At 39.7% G+C, this 17,101-nt stretch overlaps 1 protein-coding gene across 17 annotated transcripts in view; it reads left to right on the forward strand.

Moving 5' to 3' along the window:
• Positions 1-17,101, forward strand: part of LOC105481530 (phospholipase C beta 4) — a 408,983-nt gene that overhangs the window by 367,873 nt on the left and 24,009 nt on the right. For all 17 annotated transcript variants that reach the window (XM_011741179.3, XM_071079654.1, XM_071079655.1 and 14 more), the window contains 3 exons: positions 5,326-5,375; positions 5,526-5,591; positions 14,701-14,816. In XM_011741179.3, the coding sequence (XP_011739481.1) occupies positions 5,326-5,375; positions 5,526-5,591; positions 14,701-14,816 (232 nt within the window). The remainder of the gene's footprint in view (positions 1-5,325; positions 5,376-5,525; positions 5,592-14,700; positions 14,817-17,101) is intronic.

A 17,101-nucleotide genomic window follows, 5' to 3' on the forward strand; every position in this document is an offset into this window, starting at 1 on the left:
AAGTGTACTTAGAAGGCAGAATGAATGGGAAAAAAGAAAAAAGAGAGGTCTATGTTCTAAGAAGAATTAGTTTTGAAAAGATGCTGTAGATAAGTCCAGAGAAGTGAAGACTACAAAATTATTGTTGAACCAGCAATGATTGGATGATGACGGCATAAACACAGTTAGAAAAATGTGAGACATAATTTAAGACATAAGGTGGTTGTTCTGGAGGACAGTAGCATGTTGGTAGGAACTAATAAGGGAAAACAAGGAAAATGCAAAAGAGAGTACATGGTAAAAAAAGACCATAAGGAAGATCTGAATCAACAAAAAGGGTGAAATTCAGCTGGATAAGGAAGGAAGAGATATGTTCTGTCTGAACCAAGAAGAATGATGAGTGAATAGAAGCTTCAGGATAGACAGGAAGAATTCTGACAGATGGTGTATCAGTCAGCTTACGCTGCATAACAAATGACCTCAAATTTTAGTAGCTTAAGACAACCACCATTTATTGAGATCATGTTTCACTGGGTTGGTTGATCTAAACTGGCTTGGCTAATCTCTGTGTCTTGTTATGCACCTGTGATCAGCTGATAGGTTGACTGGAAGGTAGATGTGGGATGACCTTATGCACACCTCTGTCATTTGGCAAGTTGTTTCACATCATCCTGAAGCCTGAGCAGGCTTATTCGTATGGTATTCCCTGAGTTTAAAGAGCAGCCCTTTTCCAGCCTCTGCTGGTATATCATTGGCCATAGCAGGTCACAAAGTGAACCAATATTCAAGGGGTAAAGAAGTAGACTCTACCTCTTGATTAGAGGGGAAATAAATAGTGGTCATTTTTGTAGTATAATATAGATAGATTCTATCTGATCTAAGAAGTTGATTAGGTGACTGCTCTCTGCTGAGAAAGGTAGAGGTAGAACTGAAAAACAACAGTATAGAAAAGCTTTGGAGTTGCCACTGTCTGGAATAGAATGATCCACAAGAAATAAGGAGGAGGTCTGCCACATAGCACACAGGACCCTGGTGAGGGTTGGTGGTGTGTATTAAGTTGATGTAGCTTGATCTCATTACTTCTTCAGCAGTGCCCAGAAACTCAGCAACAACTATGGACAAAGTACAGCTTAGGAAATTGCAAGCCTGAAATTATCATAATGTGTATGGTCTGGGACCAAAAGATTGAAGAGCATTAAGTTATGACATTGTAACAGTGGGCTATTGCTGTGTAACAAGCAACTGCAAAAGTCAGAAATTTAAATAAAGTAAGCATGTATTATAGCTCATGAGGTTGTCTGGGTGGCTTTTCTGGTAACGGGTGGATTAGTATCAGTGACTCAGCTAATCTTAGCTATGCTTATTCAAATGTTTGGGGTTCAGCTAAGGTGTCATTGGCTGGGACAAGTGGGCTGTCTTCCTTGTGAACTCTCATCTTTCATCAGCTTAGCCTGGGCTTGTTCACATGGCAGTTGTAATGTTCTAAAATGGAGGTGAAAGTACAGATGCTCCTCGACTTATGACAGAGTTACATCCTCATAAGCTGAACATATCGTTAAGTCAAAAATGTGTTTAATACCTAAGCTACTGAACATCATAACTTAGCTTAGTCTAGCCTATTTAAAATGTGCTCAGAACACCTACATTAGTCTACAGTTGGGCAAAATCATCTAACACAAAGCCTATTTTATAATAAAGTTAAATATTTCATGTAACTTATTAAGTGCAGTACACTGTAGAGTATACAGCTGACTGAGAGCTGAGGCTTGCTGCAGCCCCAGTGCATATCTCTAGCTTAGGAAAAGATCAAAATTCACAGTTCAACATATACTTTCTACTGAACGCATATCACTTTTGCATCATTGCAAAGTTGAACCACTGTAAGTTGGGGACCATCTGTATGTCAGGTTCCTTGATGAGTCCTAGACTTAGAACTGGCATGACATCCTCTCCACTACATTCCATCATCCCAAGCAAGTCACATGGCCCAGCCCAGATTCAAGAGTTGGGGAAACAGATTCCACATCTTGATGGGAGGAGTTCCAAAGTCACATGTAAAGTAGGTGTGGAAACAGGGAGGGGTGGAATTTTTTGGCCATTTTTGCACTCAGTCTGCCACCCTGATCATAATTTATAGGTTAATGTTCCGGCGGGTAGATACTAGAGGAGAGAGACTTTGCTAGGAAAGGAAAAGGTTAAAGGGAACCAGAAACAAGATGAAAGTAAAAAGCTTGCTTGGTAGGTGTAAGGGAGTGAGTGAAGTTGGCAGGATAGAGATTGCAGTCAGAAAGAGGTACCTCTAAGTACATGTCTTGGAGGAGGGGCAGTTTCAAGCAGTGTTAACATCCCATTTACAACTGTCAGTGGGAGGTGAGGTAAAGTGGAGATGAAGATTTCTAGAATGGAAGGCATCATGGAAATAGAAAGGAAAGTCACCCAGCATATTCTTCTCATGCATATTGAATCACTGTGTTGGATGTCTGGGAGTGCCTGCATAGGAAAACCACAAGTCAGATACTGAAGTTCATGGGGCAGGGCAGTGTGTGACCTAGAAGGACACACGTGGAGGTAGCTAGGCTCAGCAGAGCCTGGTGTAAGTGAGAGGTCTGTTCTTTTGTATGATAGCTTTTAGGAGAATGGCATGGAAGTACAAGAGAGAAGTTTGTAGGTGTTTTTACCACGCCTCTCCATGGATTGGGGTGGGGTGGGGTGTGGAGTAAAGCCTTTGGGGGAAGAGATGTCATTTGAGAAAGCAAGCTTCCATTTCTTTCCAGAAAACTGTCTTAATTTGAGTCACCCCAAAGCAGACTGTGAGAGAAGGCTTCCAGTGCAAGTAGTTTATTCTGGCATGCAGTGGATGCGGATAGAGGTGTGAAGAAGTGACACCAGGGAGGGAAGGCAGTCAGTAATTAGAATGTTTTAAAGCCAGTTGCCAGGAGGCACCTGGAACTTAATGTCCTGGAGAAACTCTGGGGGCTGGTATTGGACGTACTTCTCAGAGGTCTCCTCTTAGAGGGAAGAGGGAGCTGGGGAATGTATACCCTGACTCCTGTCAGCCTTTTCTTGAGGGTTCCCGTGGAAGGGATAAATTCTTGACATTCAGACGCTGGCAATTGGAAGTGAACTAGAAGAGCTGATGTAGAGAGGGTGTGTGGCTGGAGCAGACAGCATTTGCTACAGACATCTATAAAGGTGGGGAGGTATGAAATTCCAAACTGTTTTTCTTAGACATTCAGCCAAACGGCAACGACTGCACCAACACGACTTTATTTTTGCTTCTGATTTTAAGAACAAAGGATTAAGAAAGCCCAGCTCCTAATTTCCAGATTAGCGATTAAGAGAAAACAAGTTATTGTTAAGGAACTATGCTGATATGAACAAAAATTTTATGTGGTGAAACTTCAATTAGCCAAAACCTTTGGAGCCCCAAATATGCTGCCTAACCTACTTTCATACCAGGGAAGCCTGTAGACCTGCACGGTCCTATATGGTAGCCACTAACCACATGGGGCTACCACTAACCACATGGGGCTATTTGAATTTCTTTAACAATTGACTTAAAAGTTAGACCTTGAGTTCCTCGTTCACACTAGCCACATTTCAGGTGCTCAAGAGCCACAGGGGGCTAGAGGCTGTCAGTTGGGCAGACCCACGCATGGAACATTCCCATTATCATGCAAAGCTCTATGAGGAAGCCTGTTCTTGGCACGCAGATGAAACTGTCCTCTTCTGTAGAATGTGGGTTTTTTTCTAACTAAATCACTTATGGGAACCAAAATTTTTACAAATTGTGTCTTTCCCCCAAAACACAAAACCAGGTAATTGAGGGAAGTTTATGTTTTTGTAGGTTTCTTTTAACCAAGACTTAGCTGAAACAAGAACAAAAAATAAAATAAAAATTGAGAGAGAGAGAGAGTAAGTTTCATCAGACTGGGTCAAACTCGTAGAATCTGCTAGATCTCTAGAGAACCTTGCATACTCCCCAAATCCTGTATGTTCATTTTTACAGACGAGCGAGCTGAGGCCTAAAGACAGGGAGCTCTTTGTGTGCCAGGAGTCACTCTCTTGCCTTACTCTGCCTCAGTCACTGGGGAGACAGCTTGTGAAAGCCGACTTAGGAGATCAGTAGAGAGCCCCCATGGACCCTTCACACCCTGATCATAAAATGTTACAGATCACAAGGCTGATTTCCCTCAGCCAAAACTTTCCTTCTGCGGCCTGACCACCCTGTCATTGAATGTGCACATCTCAAAATGAATAAAAGGGAAAAACAAGAGCCTGGGACTTGATGCCTATCTCTCTTAAATATATCATACCTAGCCTTTGGGATTCTAATGGAAATCAATTATAGCACAGAGTGCACATTCATTTTGTTTGCCTAAGATGAAAATCTGCAGTCAAACAAACTGTTTGAGGATCTGGCTACAAATGTTGTTGCTATGACAACACCTAGGTTAGCATCACTCAGATGGTAGGATGACTTAGTGTATTACCCTAGCTCCTCCTGATAGCCTCCTGTTATACACTGGCTTGATTTTATTAGTTCCTGTATGTTTAAGGCATTGCTATGCTCAATAGCACATTGCTTAAATGCTAAGATTGAATTTGGTAAAAGGGAGAAGCCAGAAAAAAATGTTTTATTCTGTCATGATGACTGAATTGAGAATAGAGTTGGGAATTAGTTGACTGGTATGATATGCCTTGAAATACAAAGGTAAGAGTAAGGATAATAGATGCTTTGGTGCCTAATCAGCTTCCCTTTATGAGTTCACTATCCCATCTCCCAGCTCCTGTGAATTTTGGCTGATTGGACATTTCACTGCCCTTCTCCAGAGAATTGCCCTGGGACCATGAGAGTTCCCTTGCCTGAAAGGTTTTGTGAAACCTCTATAGCTCTCAGCTGATTGATCCAGGGTTACAAAAGCCCAGCCTCTTTTCCCCAAGGTGGAACGACTCTTGGGTGCCATTTGTACTGAAGAGCTCCCTGTAGGATCAGACTGAGGTTGTATTTCAACTAGAAACACACCCTACCTTCTTCCTCTGCCCCGCTCTACTTCCTTCATTCCCTTAGGGGTTTCTCCTGAGATTCTGCCCTCAATCAATCACATGCACATGAATCCCCTTCTTAGGCTCTGCTTGTAGGAAACCTGACCTAAGTTAAGACATGCAACATTTCAATTGTCCAGTTAATTGCTTTGTAATAGGAACTTAAGATGTTTATATTCATCACGTGTAAAGCTGCTTCAAAGTCTTCCGATGAGATTTCAATATGTCAATTCTATATTATCAGTTATTCTCTCTAGTTTTTAGTATACATAGTGACTTAATTTTTTTGTTGTTGTTTAGGTATTGAACTTATCCCTCAAGTAAGGATAGAAGATTTAAAGCAGATGAAGGTAAAATTGCTTGACTATTCTGCAAGCACTCTTGTATTACACATATTGGTGACACCGATATATTTTTGTTTCTCACCAAGTGTAATCATTGTGATTACAAAAAAAAAAAAAAACAAACAAACTATTTTTGATTCTATTTTTCTCCCAAAGGCTTACTTGAAGCATTTAAAGAAACAGCAGAAAGAGCTAAATTCTTTAAAGAAGAAACATGCAAAGGTACAGTGTTTTAAAGCTGTTATTTTGTGTTATGTATGGATGAATCATTTGTAGCCAAAAACACTACTTTGAAGCTGATACCAGACCATTTAACGGCAATAACTCATTCTAACTGGTCAACAATGAAATTAAAAAATAGAATCTGTTTGGGAGTGCTTGTCACTGGTTTGTAGTCTGCATTTCTAACAATTCTTTCAAATGCATAGCAAAGCTTCTTCCATTTAAAAATTATTTCACTAGGCCAGGCGCAGTGGCTCATGCCTGTAATCCCAGCACTTTGGGAGGCCAATGCGAGTGGATCACGAAGTCAGGAGTTCGAGACCACCCTGACCAACATGGTAAAATCCTGTCTCTACTAAAAATACAAAAATTAGCTGGGCGTGGTGGCATGCCCCTGTAATCCCAGCTACTCAGGAGGCTGAGGCGGGATAATTGCTTTAACCCGGAAGGCAGACGTTGCAGTGAGCTGAGATCGTGCCATTGCACTCTAGCGTAGGTGACAGAGTGAGACTCCATCTAAAAAAAAGAAAAAAAAATTAGTTCACGAATAACATGACTATATAAAATATTGAAAAGCAGCTCACAATTCTAGCCACTAGTTACCTAAATTGCCAGGTCACTGTCACATAGTTTGCTATACACAGTGGTGCATGGAGGGAGATGCTAGCAATCTCTCAACCTCCCACTCATAGCACCTAGAGAGAGAACACTTGTCACTTTTTCTCCCTTATGTAAACCTTGCCCAGTTGCCAGCCTACTTCTGAAATAGATTTATTCTTGCTTTTTACCCATAAGAAGTGGTCTTTTTTGACAATGATTATGAAAAATTATAAGAGCTAGTTGCAAGTTATAAGACAACAGCAGGAGGTGGCCCCAGGAATTATCCTGTGGGTTGAAAAACTTCACGCCACTCAAACATCATCACTTCCAGACTCCCTCACAGGTAAAGAAGGAAAAGGTAGTACCTCTTTCCTTCCTAAAGACATATAATAACCAGCTGCTGCTGGTAGAATAATGTCTGTCCTCTTCTATTCAGGGCAATGAGAGCAAGAGAAACTTAATTTATAATTTATTAATTTGAAAGAACTTCTGAGTTCTTTTAAACTAATCTTGCAGTCCTACTTCTTTATTCTCTGATCCAAGCCTCAAACCAAGGCATGTCTTTCAGAACTTGGCTTGAGTAATGTACCTTTTAATCATTCCACATATTGAGATGCCGAGAACATTGGAAACCTGTCATTTCTTTAAGAGTTTGTGCTCCTTTGAGAAGTTGGGCCTACTCTTATCCTAGTAATGTTCCCTGTATTATTGAACTGCTGGTTCAATGGATTTGCTGATACAGTCACTTCACTTCAAAGACTGTTTGTTTCTAAGTTTCATAAATAATTCCATTCAGTGAAATTCCTTACATTGCTCAATGGGGTTATTGGAGACAGAACAATTTAAAGTAGGGACTTCTTCAGTGTTGTTGGTTATTGACAACAGGCTGCACTATGGAAAGTCAACAGAAAAAGAGTAAGAATGAGAAATAAGAAAGAAAGCACCTTAAATGACTTCAATTATTAGGAATAGAGTGGGTGCCCGTATGCTGCAGCACTATCTAACAGATTTTTCTTGCATTTAAATTGGATCGCTTTTATTGAGCAGACACCTCAGTGGCCTTTGGGCTAGTTGGAAACAGAGATTTTGGCTTCATTTAATATTTTCTTGAGGCATGGCCAGAAAATATGCTGTGATGGGTGGTAATAATAGCAACTAGAATTCCTGCATGCTCAGTAATTTTCAGATGCTGTACTCAGCACTTTACATGCATTGTCTCATTTAACACTCTCTACCCTATAAGGTAAATTCTATGTGAGTCTCTATTTACATGTGAGGGAATTAGGAATTAGTGAAGTTATCTGATGTCCCAGAGTTAGGAAGCAGCAGAGCTGATATTTGAACCAAAATCAAGAGTCCAGAATCCATACTCTTGCACCATTCTCCTGTGTAGGATATGGGATGCTTCACTAAGTGGACAAGTTCCCTCACTGGGTCAAATGCAGTGATATCACCTGGGACATTATGGAAAATCACTATCAACTTTGGACAGAGTTGATACATTGCTGATTATCAGGACTGTGACTAAGAAAGGATGCTCCTCAGTTTTTAGAACTTAACCTACAACCTACATCAGAGTTGTCTATTTACTCCCTGGAGCCATCAGGCCCTGCCTAAGCTAACTTCTAAGATGAAGAATATAATGAATATTTACTTGCCTAATATATACTGATGCCAGCTCTGTTAACATGTCTTTAGGCCAGACATGGTGGCTCATGCCTGTAATCCCAGCACTTTGGGAGGCCAAGGCAAGCAGATCTCACCCAAGGTCAGGAGTTTGAGACCAGCCTGGCCAACATGGCAAAACCCTGTCTCTACTAAAAATACAAAAATTAGCCAGGCGTGGTGGCGGGTGCCTGTAATCCCAGTTACTTGGGAGGCTGAGGCAGGAGAATCACTTGAACCCGGGAGGGGGAGGTTGCAGTGAGCTGAGATTGCACCACTGCACTCCAGCCTGGGTGACAAGAGCAAGACTCTGTCTCAAAAACAAAACAAAGCAAAACAAAACAAAACAAAAAAGCAAACAAAAGAAAAACATGTCTTTAAAACTGAAAACTGAAAAGCTGGTTAAAGAGAGGGGCACAATGTGGTGAATCTATTACCATTGGACATACTTCATGCTTGATCTCCATATGACGTGTTTATCCTAACACTGATTTTTCTGTCAGTCAGCACTTTTAAAGTGGCAATACTAACTTATACATATTGATACTTGCTTAAGCGCATATTCTTAGGTATTCTCATAACAGTTATATAAAGGAGCACTATAATTATATGAGTATATGAGTTTTGTATCGGTTAGCTTTTGCAGGGTAACAAACCACCCTAAACTGTAGTGACTTAAAACAAGTGACTTAAAACAATTTGGCTCACAATTTTGTGCATCAGCAGTTGGAGCTGGGTTTAGCTGGATGGTTCTTCTGGTCTCAGCTGGATTCACTCATGAACCTGCTGTTACTACCAGTTTGGTTGGCAGATGGGGGACTGGCTGATTTAGGACAGCCTCTACTAAACCACTTCCTCTCTGCTTTATGTGGTCTCCTGTCTTCCAGCAGGCTAGTCCAGGCTTGTTCACATAACTGGGGTCCCGAGAGACCAAGCAGATCACGCATGGTTTCTTGTGGCCCCAGCTCAGAACTGACACACCATCACTTCCACCTCATTTTTTGGCCAAAGTAGGTCCTAAGTCTGGCCTTATGAGGACTCCACCTTTTGACAGGTCTCAAAGTTACATCAGAAGTGGGATTGGATACAGAAAGGGAAATAACTGTGGCCATTTTATAGTCTGCCAGCCATTCAACAGATTAGCTTATTAGTACTTAAAAAAACATAACTTCATTAAATCACCTAGTTTTTAAGTGGTAGAGTCAGGATTTGAACCAAATTCAGCCTGACTTGAGAACTCAGACTTGTAACCACTACACTCAGCTGCCTCTGATGTTTCTCACACTAATTTTTCTTCTCTTCACACATCTTTTTCTTTATGGTCCCAGTAACAGGTTTTTAAGAGCAATCATGAACCTATCAGGGCACAGATGTCTTGGGTTCCTTCAGGACTGGTTTTTCAACATAAGGTCATTGGGCCAAGAGCTGGAGGCTTTACAAAAAATATGTATTCTAGCGCCTACCTGACACTTAGCTATCATCCCTAAGAAAAGAGTATAGGAAATACGATTTAAATAAACTCCTCTCCTCTGCATGCTAAATTTTGAGGACTGTTTTTTTAGGAATATTATGTAGCACTTTTTACTTTCTCTTGACCCCTTAGTAGAAACCCCACTAATTGCCTGCAAAGACGCTTATCAAGCCTCCCTAAAGAAACAGAGGTTTTACCCTCTTGCCACATAATAGTGAGAATTAATTCCCCCATCTTTTCTGTGAAAGGACATCTTCAGCTCTTTTATAACAGTTTTCAGCCACCCAACATGGAGCTAAGGCTTACCACCCCAAAACCTTATGTCATAAAATGACCTGCTGAAGAAGAAATATGGCCTGGGCTGCACTCTCCCTACTACTGTGCCCCTGGCCCAAACAGCACTTGGTAGTTAAGAACAGGGACTAGTATTTAGTCTATATCCAGCGACTATAGGGAGATCTCAGCTCTTACATATTAGCCTAGATCAAGCTTGTCCAACCTGCAGCCCCCAGGCCACATGCAGCTTAGGGTGGCTTTGAATGCAGCCCAACACAAATTTGTAAACTTTCTTAAAACATTGTAATATTTATGCATAGACCTTTTTTTTTTTTTTTTTTTGGCTCATTGGCTATTGTTAGTGTCAGTGTTTTACGTGTGGCCCAAGACAATTCTATTTCCAATGTGGCCCAGGGAAGCCAAAAGATTGGCCTAGATAAATAATTCTAATTTTTAGACTTAAAGGGAAGCAGAGAATCTATGAACTAAATCTCAGCAGTTTAAGAAATAAATGTATGGTCCCAAGGCCAGCTTATTTCCAAACTTGCAGGTTAGCTACCAGATAGAAAAGGAACAGTGGTGTGAATGTGAAGTTCTGCCATTTGCAATTAGGTGTGTGATTTGCTGTTAGGATATTGAGAAGAAAAGATGGGGGAAATGACCATTTGCACCCCAAATGGATATAACAATGCTCACTAAAATGCCTGTTTTTGGAAAATGGCAATAGTCAACTGCCTTTGACCCTCTGAGTGTACCGGCAATCAGACTTCTACTTGTCTCTTACTTTCTAGAACCACTTCAATTCGAAATGGAAACTAGGGTAATGGTTTTTCAAGTGTCTATTATATGAGACACAGAAAAAGGAGAATTAATTAATAATAATCCTCCCCCAGCACATGACTCATTGGGATCCAGAGCTGCAGTTACTTTCATTAAGAGACAGGCATGCTTTTCAATTGTCCAATAAGGTCAATTTCTTAGAGCCAAAAATGTAAAACCCAAAGTTGGATACATATCTTCATAACATGTTAGAAGTGGAATTACAATTCAAATGCCTATGGGGACCAAGCAGGAAGTAGCTGAGGGAAGTTGGCCAGGTGTTGACTCCACAAAAGCTGGGATTACTCTTCTCTATCCACAGGACAAGTCAGACTGAGCTACCACCATTGGTGCCTGGAGAGTAGATGGGCCAGTCGTGTTCTCTTAGAGGAGAGTCAAAAAATCGAAAGCTTATCTGAATTTCCTGATCTTTTATTATCAGCCTCTAATTCAACCTCTTTTTGAAACCGCGTAGGCAAAAACAAAAAAACAAACAAAAAAAACCCCAAAACTAAAAACTACATCTGCAGGCTGGATACGGTCCTTAGGCCACCAGTTTGTAGCATCAACATTAAATGAGTCAAATGAAATGCCTGAGAAGCCTAACTAAACTCTGGCATTTTTAGTAAAACTACTGATGGAAAATTTTCTCTTTGCTATCCAAGCAATTTAGATGATAGCACCAACACTGTTGTTAAACTCATCAATTTTAATTCATGGTCAGACCTTAGAACCAGACCTATAACTTGGTTTTGCAGTGGAAAGGGGCAGAGACACAGCGGTTGCCCGCAGAGTCCACCTATTGGTAATCTCAGAGTTACATGTTGAGCAAACATGATTTACTCCAATTTTTCAGCACCCTCTGTGGTGCGATCATTCACGCTCATAGTCACATCAGTCACAAGAATGAATTGCAGTGGCAGTTTTTCCCAGAAGAAGCTGAATTTACTCTTAACTTGGATAAGAAACATACACGAATTCTTCTAAATGCTGTACGTGTTTTTTCCCCAAAATGTCCCAGTTAAGATTGACTTTAAGTCAACACATTTGATTTTGGTACTCTTGGCTTGAATGAATGACAAATGTATGTCTCTTCCATAGTTTTTCATGATTTAACTAAGGACCAAAAGAATAAACTCAATAATGGACTTTTTTTTTTTTTCTAAGCTAAGATGGACTTAGAGATCATTTCATGCCTTCTTCATTTTATAGCACAAGAAGCTGAGACTTGACCGGAGTCACATGGAAATCAGTAATTAGGATCCCCATTTCTTTCTGAAAGGAGAAGTAGTGTCTGGGAATCAAGTTATCCTGGAACACTTCAGCAATCACTGCCTACCACACAGGGATGGAGTTTTGAGTAAAAAGAGAAACAGAGACAATTTTTCAGGACCAGCTTTCCTGTTACTGACATTAATTGTAATCACTTTCATTCAATATGCTTTCAGTTTTTCAAATTATTTCTGCATACGTTGGGTAACCTTGCACCTCATAAGCAACTCATGGATTAGGTTAGGCAAAGGTACCTAACTCAGTTTTCTTTTCTTTTCTTTTTTGTTTTTTTTGAGATGGAGTCTTGCTCTGTCACCCAGGCTGAAATGCAATGGCATGATCTCGGCTCACTGCAACCTCTGCCTCCCGAGTTCAAGTGTTTCTCGTCCCTCAGCCTCCAGAGTAGCTGGGATTATAGGTGTGTACCACCATGCCCAGCTAATTTTTGTATTTTTAGTAGAGATGGGTTTTCGCCACCTTGGCCAGGCTAGTCTTGAACTCCTGACCTCAGGTGATCTACCCGTCTCAGCCTCCCAAAGTGCTGGGATTATAGGCATGGGCTACTGCGTCCAGCCCTAACTTAGTTTTCTAATAAAGACATTGAGGCCTGGAAAGATTTATATGTATTACACAAGGGCAGTTGGTTAATTATTGGCTGAGCTGAGACCACAGTCTAAGTCCTCTTGCTATTTTTCCCATGCTGACTTTTTACTCATGCAATAAATACTTACTGAGCATCTACTTTGTACCAAGCTTTGTGCCATGTACTGTTAAAGAGAAAAGACCTGCCCTGCCCTTGTAGGGCATATTACATAGAGTTGAATCCATCATAAACAACTTTGTGGTACAAACAGTCCCATTCCTCATATCTAATTGGATTAATAAGGTTCACCAACATATTTTCTTAGGATAAGATCTGTGTCAATTTATTTCCAAGCCTCAAAGTCTCCACTTGTCCTGTTCTGCACTAAAATATTTAAAGAAATAGTCTTCACCCTCCTTTCAATGATATTTACAAGATAATATAGGACTGTGGCACTTCTGATATATTTTGAGACTTGCAGAAAGCCCCTTATTTATTTAGTTGTTTTTTTGCCCAGGAAAAATTAACACATGTGTTAGTCAACCATAATGACTTCTAAATCTTAGAAAGAAGACTAGGAGGAGGGCATTTTAGTAGGTACCAAGGTATTACAAGAGTAGTTAAATACATTCAGGGATACATCAACATGTTCCTCTATTCCTGGGGCAGTAGATCAAGTGTGGAGGAAAGATTTATTGATTTCATTAGTCTGATTGATATCCCTATCTCAAGTCACTCTCTGTATGTTATCATGGGTATTGAATAGTATAGATAGGTTTGTATGTCACTGTGTTTGGAATAAGCTGTAACACACATTTAAAATGTGATTTACATTAGATTTACTTTTAATCCTAACAACCCTATGAAGTAAGTGTCACTATCCCAATTATAAAGATGAGCATACTCTGGAAAGGTAAGTGACTCGCCCCAGGACTGAAGAACGCATGTCCTTAACCCAGTGCCACATTGCAGAAGCTCTGGCTGAAATGTGTTTATTGGACAAAGCTGCACACACATTGGTAATATGGCTAGATTTATGGGGCATTCCAATAACAAATTAAGCAAGACATTGTTACTGTAAGCCCAGATCACAGCAAGTCCACCTAGCCTTTGTCCCCACTGTTAGTTCCTATGTTGGGAATCTTCCTATCCAGCATCACCCTTCTCCACTCCTTCTTCTAAAGACAAGAATGCTGAGGCCTTGTGCATGAATGCATTTCTAAAGAATTTGTATATAAATGAATTGTATGTCACGTCCTGTGTTAATTCACTTAACAGCTGGGAAATTAAGGAAGTCTTGGTAAAGACTTAAAAATTCCTTCCCCATTTATATGTTATGAAACCTTTAAAAGAAGTTCATGAATTAGATTTGCATAAAGTCAAGCCTACCTTAGAAAGAAAATTAATTTGCTTTTAAATTAAGTCACTCATTTTTTTCAATAAGTGAAAGGAAATGTGACTGTGAGAGGGGTTATATAACCAGAACAACAGGTACACCCATTCCAGTCATGAATAGCATCCCATTTCTCTCGTTCTCAAGAGTAAGATTAGGCTATAACATCAAGTATCATTTAGAGTTGGAACTTTCTGATCATACTGATTTCCTCTGTGCTTGGGAGGCTGAGCAGCTAAAGAAATCTGATTTCATATAAGTCATTGGCTGTAGCCAAATGCCTTTTTCATTGTCCAGGAAGAAATAATGTTTATATTGAAATACCTACTTTCCAAAGCATTGCAGCCCCAATTTCAATGATTATGTGAAGCAGATGGGAAAATATTTTAAATTTCTGTAAAACAGAAGACCATAGTCCTGAACACTTCATCCTCATAAACTGCATCTAGATAAGTAAGCCAGTGAAAATATTAAGTGATGTAGATTCAAATTCAGCTTCTGGTGACAAACACAGTGATGACTCTCGTTATATAATGATGGCATCCAAGAGCTCCAAAATGTGCAGATGTTTAGAAACCATGTCACATGATGAATAGTTACATTTAGCATATACAAGAGAAGAAATATGGTGGCTGAACTTGCATGTTTGAGGACTAATGTGTGGAAGGGGCAGTAGGCTAATTACATGCCTCAAACAGCAGAACAGAGATGAATGGGTGGAAATACTACAGAGATGTGTATGTGTAGAAGAAAGGACTTCGAGATGATTGGCACTACCCACTGCTGAGCAGGGGTGCGTTTGAATTCGGCATGTTCACTAGACTGAGGCTAGAGACTCCCATGTTGGGAATGCCCTTGGACAAAAAAACTGGTGTTGAATGGGAGATCTGGAATCTGCACTGTTCTCAGATTTGGTTACTCCTTGACTTTCTAAATGAAGACTCTAGGGAAGCTGGAAAGTTATGCCAGCCCTATGTGGTGTGAGCCATGCTAAGAGTCCAGTTCGTAACTGCAAATCCTTTTTGTTCAGGAGCACAGTACCATGCAGAAGTTACACTGCACGCAAGTTGACAAAATTGTGGCACAGTATGACAAAGAGAAGTCGACTCATGAGAAAATCCTAGAGAAGGCAATGAAGAAGAAGGGGTAATACTGTTTATTTCCTTCTGAAGACTTTCTCTATGTTTATATTTTGTCTTTTCCCACAGTTTTGCTGCTGTTTAGGTCAAGGAAGAACTTAGTGTTGACTTGATTTTCATCATTAAAAATTATCCATGGAAAGTAAGAAACTCATTCATTTTAAAGCTCTAACATCATAACAGGTTAATGAGTGGATGTAGCTTCTGGTTTGGGGAAGGTTCTCAGCAGAGATTCTGAAATCTTTTAATTCATCATAATTAGTTCTAATATGAGAAAGAAAGCTTAGCCTCAAATAATTGAAAAAAATACCTCTTTACTCTGAGAATTGATTGTCCTTTTTAATTTTGAACTAATTTTAAATTTACAGAAAAGTTGCCAAAATAGTACAGAGAGTTCCCTTATACCCTTAATTCATTTTCCCTAAATGTTAACGTCTCACATAATCATAGTACAGTTATCAAACCAGGAAACTAACAGTGGTGCAATACCATCAACCAAGCCACAGTGATTTTTCACATTTTGCCAGTTTTTCCACAAGCGTTTGTTTTTCACGCTGGGATCGCCTCCAAAATTGCACATAGCATTTAGTTGTCATCTCAGTATATGATAATTCCTTAATCTCTCCCTGTCTTTTGTGACTTTCACTTTTGAAGAGTGCTGGTCAGTTGTTTTGTAGAATGTCTCTCCTTTTGGATTTGTCTGACATTTCTCATGATGAGAGTGAGGTTATGCATTTGTGGCAAGCGCACCACGGAAGCGATGCTGCTTCCTTCTCAGTCTATGATATTGGGGGGTGGGGGGGTGACACTGATATGTCCCATTATTGATGATGTTAACCTGGATGACGTGATTAAGGTGGTATCTGACAGGTTTCTGCACTCTCAGGTTACTTTTTTCCCTTTATAAATACTTTGGGGAAAATTCCGTGAGACCATGCATACATTCTATTTATCTGAGAAATTATTTTTCCTCCTTTTGACCTTCCCCATGGGTTCTCTCTGTTTTTTATCTCTTTCCTTCAATCCCTGCTGATGTCTTCTAGTTTTCCACAACCTTTGGCATGAGAGAAAAGGAGAATGAGATTTCTTTTTTGTACTTGGGTTTTTTGGTGTTTGGTTTTTGTTTTCTATTTTTTCTTTTAACAGTCACTCAAGATATACCCAGAAAATTAAGGTCTGAAAACAGAACAGATTATGGTGGTTATAATTTTCTTGGACATTGGTTCATATTGCTGAAATTTCAGATCCCAAGATCTAAGTTCATGACATGAAACCAATGTAATTTGCTTGAGGAGTAAATGGTGGGTAACTAAAATGCCTGCCCTGGACTCAGGCCTCACTATTTGAGAGGTGCCTTCATTTTTATTAAAGTTGTATTTTTCAGAAAAATACAAATCAGGCACTGATTATTGAGCATCTGTTATTATGTATCATCTGCCTTTTGTTTTCCCCCCAGGTTTCACTGTGTATCATTGAGGCAGAAATGTGCCTGTTGCTTAGAAAACATTTTGATCTGTATTTTAAGTGAGTGAGTCACCCACCTCAGAGCTCATGTGGCAATATTGGTAGTGATTGCAGTACGTTTTGAGGAGCTGTGATTCTTCTAGATTGTAACCACATCAGCTTTGGCCTATTTCTTTTTTGTAAATTAATTTTTCATATTTAATGACATTTTAGGCTATAATATTGAAAGTGATGGTGACATAGACTCTAATACCAAGGAGCAAATTGTTGACAACTTTATAGTACTCTCCAAGAATAAGGTTATTTGTATTTACAAGGTACCTTTTCAAAAAATGTTTCACGCATTTTTGTGGATCAGTGTATTTAGAAACACAGTTTTGGCTTAACCAAACCAAAAATCTTTATTAAGGAGATTTCAGACCCAAGCACCATAGAGTAAATTTCTTTGCTAAAAGTAGTATTACAATTTTTGGATTCAATCAATCATGAGTGCTACCTTTAGAAATAAAAAAAAAAAAACTGATAAAATATATCTTTACCTCATGATTGTTTTTACTGTCAAAGATAATGTGGGATCAAAATGTAATTTATTATAAACTTGATGGTTAATAGAAATGTTCCTGGTGTGACACTTAACCCCCAGAACAGGCTATTGAGTCCTCTTGGAGGTCTCTCAACAAATAAAGCCCTGTTTTATCCTAAATGTAGGTGAGACTGGGAAAGTCTAACCCGTAGATTTCTTCCTGAGCCTGTGCTGTCAAATGCAACACTCCTACCAGGCTCTCCACACAGAGCATTTCCAAGTACTCTAAACAGCAGAATCTTAGC

This window comes from Macaca nemestrina, chromosome 15, assembly GCF_043159975.1.
Source record: "Macaca nemestrina isolate mMacNem1 chromosome 15, mMacNem.hap1, whole genome shotgun sequence".
NCBI lineage: Eukaryota > Metazoa > Chordata > Mammalia > Primates > Cercopithecidae > Macaca > Macaca nemestrina.